At 42.6% G+C, this 8,566-nt stretch overlaps 1 protein-coding gene across 1 annotated transcript; it reads right to left on the bottom strand.

Annotated features, from left to right (window-relative positions):
- Positions 1 to 3,886: 3,886 nt before the first annotated feature.
- LOC119823055 (olfactory receptor 2H2-like) lies at positions 3,887 to 8,256 on the bottom strand. The gene is made up of 2 exons (XM_038342815.1): positions 7,614 to 8,256; positions 3,887 to 4,203 (listed from the first exon to the last, which is right to left on the bottom strand). Exons 1-2 carry the CDS (start codon positions 8,254 to 8,256, stop codon positions 3,887 to 3,889), a joined length of 960 nt encoding a protein of 319 aa, XP_038198743.1.
- Positions 8,257 to 8,566: the final 310 nt, after the last annotated feature.

Raw genomic sequence — 8,566 nt, forward strand, 5'->3', positions numbered from 1 at the left:
AACATACCTAACACAATAAAGGCAATTTATAGCAATTCTATGGCCAACATCAAATTAAATGGAGAGAAAGTCATAGCAGTTTTACAACAATCAGTAACAAGACAAGGTTTTGCCACTCTCTCCATATCTACTCAATATAGTACTTGGAGTTTTAGCTAGAACAATAAGACAACTGTCGGAGATCAAGGGGTACAAATTGGAAAAGAAGTCAAAGTATTGTTATTTGCAGATGATATGATAGTGTACACAAATGACTTAAAAATTCCATCGGTGAACTTCTACAGTTGATAAATATTTTCAGAGAAGTGGATAGATACAAGACTAACTAAAAATAAAAATCAGTAGCCCTCCTATGTACAATCGACAGACTGAGAGAGACATAAGAAAGAAAGAAATAAGAAATAATAAAACAACCCTTTTCACAGTAGTCTCAAATAATATAAAATATCTTAGGGTTACTCTAACCAAGCAAGTAAATAACTTATATGATTAAAATTTCAAGTTCATAAGAAAAAAATTGAAGAAGCTATCAGAAGATGAAAAGATCTCCATGATCATGGATTGGTAGGATCAATATAGTAAAAATGGACATCCTACCAAAAGGAATCTACAGATCCAATGCAATCTCCATAAAAATTTCAACACACTTCTTTTTTTAGTTATATTTTTTTAATTTTTGAAACAGAGTTTCTCTGAACTGCAGACAGTCCTCCTGTCCCAGCGTCCACACTGAGATCACAGGCATGTGCCACAAGGCACCACTAAAAAGTGAATATTGTAGTCAACCTTCAAATATGGATGGAAACCTCTGATAGTTTGTGCTTATTTGTTGAATTTCTCTTGTGGGCAAATTCTGTGAAATTTGTTTTCTTTGCTGTGTGTAGCTATTGATAGCTCTACTTAGAGGTAACTCAACTTCTAAACATTATTTTATATTTTTATTACTGGAAATTGAGCCTAGGGTCCCAAGCATGCTAAACATATGTTCTATCTATCATGGGTTTACACTCTCAGCTTCTATTGTTTACTTTGATACAGAGTCTCTTACAGATATGAAACACCATGATGAACCCAAATTACGTTTTTAAGGTGGGCTTCTTATGGATTTTCTCCGGGAAAAAAAGCTAATTTTGATCAGTTGGTGGTTGGTTGAAGGTTTTGTGCTTAAACTCTTTGAACGAGTCTGACTTCACCCTTTTCTGGCATGCTTACGTGTAACCTGGGGAATGCTTTCCAAGTTCAGGCAACTTACAAGTCTTCAATGGTTTTTCATCAAGAGAGACAGCACAACGTATTTAGCCACTGCAGACACCAGAGTTATGCTGAGCTGGACTAAAGCTTTGGTTGACTTATTGGTTAGAACTTGCTGTTTCATGTCTGGCTGACTTACCAGTCTGTCACTTGATCAAAACAACCCTGCAACCTCAGATCAGCTCCATGCTGACATTTCCTAGTTGTTCCCACTGACGTGCTGCTTTTGTTAACCTCCAAGCATGTATTACCTTTCCCCCACCCCTGTCTGTTCCAAATAAAGGCAGCTCCATCCTCACTAGAACTTCTGATCCCTGTGGTCTGCCTGAATAACCTGGTTTCATGTTATCCATGGAGGCATGTTGGGACCAACTCCAGACTAGCATGTCCCAGGCTGTTCTTTCTCAGGTTCAGGAGAATTTTTTTTTTGAGTAAGTAAAATTTATTATATGCCGTTGGCTTATTTTCAGTGTCTTGAATTGGTGGGTTTTACTTAGTTTAGACATATTGATGATTTTCAGGTAGATTTTCCAAGATTCCTACCTAGTCATTCTGTCTCCACTGAACTTAAAAAAAAGAACAGAGGGTCTGGCCTCTGCATGAACTTGCACATACTTCTGCATGTGCGTGCGTGTGTGCACACACACACAAACAAATACATATAAATAACAATAAAATAAATATTAAAAAGAATTCACTGTAGGTTTTAAGAGAAACATTTATTTATTAGATAGTGTGTGTTTAAAATTTATTTGTTCTTATTTTTTGTTTATGAACGTTGACTGAATGTATGCAAATACACTATGTGGGTTTCTGGTTCCTAGGGAAGCCAGAAGAGGGTGTAGATTCCCTTGGAACTAGAAACAGTTTTTAACCACTAGTGGGTGCTGGGAATTGTACCTGGGTCCTTCTGCAAGAATGTCCAGTGCTCTTTGCTGCTGAAACATTTCTCCAGCCCCTGCAGTAGATTTTATATTGAGCTTGCTTTGCATTTCTAGAACATTCTCATTTTCAAACCTCCGACAAATTCCCTCATGAACCTTAATTCCTGGACAGAAAGAAGGCTTTTCTCTAGGGAAGGCATACTGGGTTCTTTGACTGCATCTGGGATATTGTCTCAGCTTGGAGTAGGATAGGAGGTGCAAAGATTTCTATGCTTCTTTTTTCTGTTTCCTTAACCCACCAAAATTCCTGGAATTGAACTACTACTTTAGCTGGGTTTTTTTTTGTCTTTATTTGCACTAGAAAACAAGATGAGGAAGAGTTATGACCCAGAATAAGAGTATCCCTCTGACTCTCTCAGGAGGAAAGAATGTCAGTCTCAAGAAGAGCTCCTTTCCGAGGTTACCAGTGAGGACATCTGGGTCTCTGGAATAGTTTCTGGTTTGTCTCTGGTTTGACCCTGAAAAAAATTCCATGTAGGAAGGGACAAGAGGAGGGAGAGAAATCACATTCTAGATGTGTTTATCACATTTCTAAAAGCAGTACCAACTCCCTGAATGTTCTTGTCTTTGAGTAGGAAAGTCCCTGGATTAGGGTTTTTCTTGTTGTTACTTTGTTTTTTAATGGGATTATTCCTGGCTTCTTTCTAATTATGAAAAAAATTCCAGATTCTGGGGGTTATGTCTGTGTTAAAGTGGCTCTTACTTTTAATCCCAGTACGTGGGAGACAGAGGCAGGTGGATATGTGTGAGTTTGAGGACAGACTGGTCTACATAGTGAGTTCCCAGTCAGTTATAGCTGCATAGTGAGACCCTGTCTTGAAAAAACTAAAGACAAAAGAAATAACAAAACCCCCTAAACTCCCAAATGAAGTATAGAGTAAAGATAAGGACAATCAGAAAAAAATGGACACAGAGGATTGGGAATCTACAAACAAAACAAATGCAATTAAAAACTGAGTGGTAAAGAAAACAAACATAAGTAAATAAATATTAACCATATTTTGAATATAAAATAAAGATGCCTCCTCTATTTCTGTCTCTCTGTCTGTCCATCTGTCTGTCTATCTTTAGCTCTGTCCCTCTCTCTCTCCTCTCCAGATAAATGAGAATAAGCCCTAGATAGGGCACCAAAGGTAGGGCAAACAAATTATTCCATCCGAGTCCAGCTTGGTCATCTAAGGAGTTTATTGTGGTTTCTTACAGAGCATGGGAGATGTATTGCAGCTGTAGCTTTGCCACTGAAAGCCTCACTTAAGTATGGATAAGAACTCATGTAAGTTGTCTCATTGGGGTCTGGTGTATAACTTGCTTGCAGCTGGGATTCTAGAGAGGTTTCTCTTTTCCAATTGTTTACTGGTTATGTTATCTCAAGGAGGAGTCACTGGAGTCCTGTAACTTTCATAGCCTTCCTGAGTTTTGTAAAAATAAACTTCCTTCTAAATTTCTTGAGCTGCCTCCTGGATCAGTCCAGGTAAGAACACTTCAGTTTGGAAGAAATATCTAGCACTCTTCCTCTTCCTCTTCGGCTTCTCTACTTCTCACGAGTCTCCTCCCAATATAACCTGTTACTCGCTAGGCTCACTATTGTGACTTGGATAGGTATGAAAGACCTATCCAAGTGGACTTGGGAATTCAATTTTTTTCACCAAGGCTCAAATTTGTTTTAATTTGGAAAGCATGCTATTTCTCCCTCAGCTCTCCCCAGATTCCTCATCCTTCCCCAGCAGCCTCCAGAATGCTCTCTTGACCTCCTTGTTCCTCAGGGTATATACAATAGGGTTGAGTGTAGGAGTGCCCACTGCATAGAAGAGACCAAAGAACTTGCCCCTCTCTTGGGCATAGGGATTTTTGGGCTGTAGATAGACAGCAATGACTGAGCTGTAGAAGAGGGTGACCACAATGAGATGGGAGGAACAAGTACCGAAAGCTTTCCTGCGCCCTTTTGTAGAGTTTATCCTCAGCACTGCCCTGGTGATAGCACCATAAGAGACAAGTGTGGCGAACCCCCCTGGCCAGCAGGGAAGAACGACCACCGAGTTGAGGATTTTTTTCAAATCACGCTTTATTGGAGCCTCTTGGTTAAGGGGAGAGCTGGAAACGAGGGGCCCCCAGCACCAAACGGCAGCTGCTTATATAGGGAGAGTGGACACGGGTCATGCCTGAGGGAGGTTCTGTCTAGAGCCTTGCCTAATATGGAGTTGTTTACTTGGCCCTGCAGGGGCTCAGCGCCATCTTGTGATGGTGGCCGGCAAATCGGCTCCCTGCAGTTCCCCCTTTTAGTTTTTATAGCAAAGTAGGCAACAAGGGGTCTTATTTCCGTTTTGGCTCCCACCTCATGATGTGGGGGCCGATCAAGGGAGGCCCAGGCTCGTGGTACTCCTTCTCCTGTGCAATGGGACAAACCCCTAGGAGGTGCAAAGGCAGTATCTCAAGCGTTGTCTCAGCATACCTTCCCTGGTGCAATGGGAACAATCCCTACAGGGGTGCAAAGGCTATGTAGGACAAGTGCCTACTGGTTCTTAAGAACCGATAACCAAATTTGGGGAGAGTCACCACACTCCAAGGCGGCTAAGGCCTGTAGGACAGCAACCTTATCTCTATTCGTTTGGGCTCGAAGACGGCAAATCAGCCACAAGCAGACCATGCATCCTCCCAGACAGCATGCCAGAAATATCCCAACCACCACCCATTCCTTAAAAAAGGAGAAAGCGGAATATAGCCAGTCAGAAATCTGTTTAAGGGTGATGGGCTGGACACGAGTATTATTTAGGATAGTGATCTGGAACAATTGATTTTGGAGAAACAGCTCTGCTTTTCGCGACCAGTTCCCCAATTTTTTATGACTCATTTTTGGAATTGTTAAAGATAAGAGAAGTAATGTACACATGTTTTTGATAGGAGACACATTCGATCTGGACCAGACGGGTCAATTTATCTACCCGAGTCTGTATATAATCTATGTTTTGATTGGCAGCTATTATGCCAGAAAGGATATGATTGTTGATTTTATTTTGGGTTTTTAATGTATCAGCTGTCCTTGAAACCACGTCGTTAATTGTGGTCGCCGTTTGTACCTGATTAACCATGGCTATGAACTCTTATATTTTTGGTTGTGAGCCTAGCCTTTAACGGCTGAGCCATCTCTCCAGCCCCGTGACTCTGATATGCTACCAGAAACATTAAGGAGCCAAGTCTTAGTTAACTGTAGCATCGCCAGGGCTGAGATGTCCATCGTGGCTCCTACTTCATTAGAGAGCAACCATTGATACCAGGACCATCCTGATCCGATAGTAGAATTTTGATTAGACTGATTATAAAGGTATCTCCTCATAGATGGGGATAGGGAGAACCCATAGGCAACCTGTGTCTTTTTCCAAGTCTTAGCTTGGCAGGCTGTAAATGTAGGTGGAAATGAAAAATCTGGAACACAGTGTGGTGATGCCCTAAAACGAGTGGCATTTTTAGGAGTGGATGCACCTCCCAACGGTACCATGGACTCCACTCTCATGGCCAAGGTGGTAGCATTACTGGGCCCTCCTCACCCTGAGGTGGCACCCTGAATCACCTGGGCTAATGTTGTGCCCAGGGACCCTATCCCAACTTTACTCTGCATCAGGGGATCCATCCAATTGGTCAAGTTCTTGCATAAAAGCCTTGTGCAGGATCCCTTCCCCTCAAGGGAGAAGCATAGAGTCCCATTTAGGGCTATCTTTGTAGCATTAAACAACTCCTGTTAGCGTCTGAGTTAGGCAGACAGGGTGCCTCCAGATCGCAGGAGGTGGAAAACAGTATGGGCAATATGGAAGAGTTAGCATGAACAGGCATTGGCATGGGCCAGGCCTTCATTACCACCCATAATGTCATTGGACTCGTGTTCAGCAGGGCTGTCTCCATTGCCAGGATCAGCATCCATGTTGTTGTAGCCCTCATCTTTAGCTGTTGGTCTCAGGCTCCTTGTCAGCCGTGTCGGTACCCAATGAGGGACTTCTTGACTCTGTGGGAAAACACAAACAGCTCCCCCGGATCCCGCAATGACTGGATCCGGTCCATACCATTTATTATCCAACACATCTTTTCACATAACAGATACTCCCTTATCTTCGGGGGTCATGTTAGCATGTCTATCAGCCGCTGTTCGGCCTTGACCATCAAAAATTAAAAAATTAAATGTAAAAAATGCCAAGCCAATTTTATCCCTGGGGGATGCTGTTTCTGCTATTCCCCCTTTTTTGTTTTGTTAGAATATCTTTGAGGCTACTGTTAGCCCTTTTAATAATCCCCTGGCCTTGGGGATTATATTTTTTATATTATATATATTATATTTATATTTTATATATTTTATTATATTATATTATTTTATTTTATATTTTATTTTTTTATATTATATTATATTTTATATTTTATTTTATTATATTTTATTATATTTTATTTTTTTTTGTCTAAGGGCTCTCTTTGGCCCATTTTTTTGGACTTAACTTTTGGATCCTTTTTTTTTTTTTTTTTTTTTTTTTTTTTTCTTTTTTTTTTTCTTTTAGGCCTATCCAAGTCTCCCCCTTTTGATTCCGATTTTGATAAGTTGTCCTGGTGTGTCATTAATGCCTCTCTACCTTTTCTAACAAGATCTGTATTATCACCCTCCCGTAAGCAGTTGTCTATTTTTTTTTCATATTTAGCTCTTTTTAAGTCCTGTCCTAATTTTTTCCATGAAGGCAAGGTGAAATCCCCAGAGACCGCGAACCACGGTGCGTTTTGGTCAATGTCCTTTACGACCGTTATCAATCTTTTTTAATGTGTACTTATGTACGGGCGCCCTACCGGGGAGCCGCTTAATTTATGGCAGTCTTCTTAGAGAAAAGCCGTTTTATCTACAACGGACTTACTTTTGATTTTGACTAGGCGCTGTCGCAATAACAAAGGCACTCTCTTGACCAGGCTTCTGGCAGCTCAATCAAAAACAACACAGGAACACACAGATCACAATTACCACAAAAGCTAGGCAGAACACTTCAGGGCTCAACTCCAGCAATCATTATACCTGGGAGACTTGCTTTACCGACGCGTCCCGCCCCGCGTGTTGAGTTCTGGATCCTCTGGCCCCTCGCCCGGTGACCGAAAGATGTCCCGGCGTCCCGGGTTTCGGCACCAGTTGCGGCGAACCCCCCTGGCCAGCAGGGAAGAACGACCACCGAGTTGAGGATTTTTTTCAAATCACGCTTTATTGGAGCCTCTTGGTTAAGGGGAGAGCTGGAAACGAGGGGCCCCCAGCACCAAACGGCAGCTGCTTATATAGGGAGAGTGGACACGGGTCATGCCTGAGGGAGGTTCTGTCTAGAGCCTTGCCTAATATGGAGTTGTTTACTTGGCCCTGCAGGGGCTCAGCGCCATCTTGTGATGGTGGCCGGCAAATCGGCTCCCTACAGACAAGGATGAGGCTCAGAGGTACAACCACAATGAAGATACTAGCAACAGCCATCTGGATCTCATTATAGGTAGTATTCCCACAAGAGAGTCGAATTAGGGATGGGACTTCACATAAAAAATCATCTATCTGTCTATGGGGACAAAAGGGCAGTTTGAGAGTGGGAGGTGTCTGAACTATGGATTGGATCAAACCTACAGCCCAGGCCACAGCTGCCAACTGCTGACATAGGCGGGGGTGGATGATGGTGGCATAGTGCAGGGGCTGGCAGACAGCCACATAGCGGTCAAAGGCCATCACTGTCAGGAGGATGCACTCGGTTGTTCCCAAGAACATGAAGATGAAGAGCTGAACGAAACATCCCAGGAAGCTGATGGTCTTTGTGGGGCCCCAGAGGTTGACCAGCATCTGGGGCACACAGGTTGTGGTGAAGCAGAGGTCCAAGAAGGAGAGGTTAGAGAGGAAGAAGTACATTGGAGAGTGGAGCCTGGGATCCAGTGTGGACAGCAGGAGGATGAGTGTGTTTCCTAGGAGTGTGAGGAGGTAGGAACATAAGACCACCACAAAGAGAATCTTCTCGAGGCGTGGGTGTTCAGAGAAGCCGAGCAGGATGAAGCCCACTGGAGAGCTGTGGTTGACCATGGCCTTTTGTGTCTAGTTGGAGGGATGAAGCTGCTGGACAGTGTATTTCACTATGTTTTGTAGCATCTCACCTTGTGTACTTGTCAGTACTCTTGAGGTGGATGCTTCTCTTCTTCCTCTACTCTTCACGTTCCTTTTCCTGGCTCTCCATCAAGTCCGTTTGTCTTTCCTCTTCTTCCTGGTCAAATGTTTTCTAGTGTCTACGAAGAAACCAGAAATGTTCTGGTAAATGGATGGATTCTCACATTGGCATCTCTGACTTCTCAGCTGAAGACAAAAAAGGCTGATGAAAAACACGAATTAATTAATC

This window comes from Arvicola amphibius, chromosome 9 (assembly GCF_903992535.2).
Source record: "Arvicola amphibius chromosome 9, mArvAmp1.2, whole genome shotgun sequence".
NCBI classification, from domain to species: Eukaryota; Metazoa; Chordata; class Mammalia; order Rodentia; family Cricetidae; genus Arvicola; species Arvicola amphibius.

What these genes read in the sequence shown, in the direction of transcription:
- LOC119823055 (XM_038342815.1), bottom strand. Translation starts at nt 8,256, where the DNA reads ATGGTCAACCACAGCTCTCCAGTGGGCTTCATCCTGCTCGGCTTCTCT. An exon ending in TCTGAGCCTCATCCTTGTCT is followed by an intron (nt 4,204 to 7,613) that starts GTAGGGAGCCGA and finishes CCTGCTGGCCAG; the next exon opens with GGGGGTTCGCCACACTTGTC.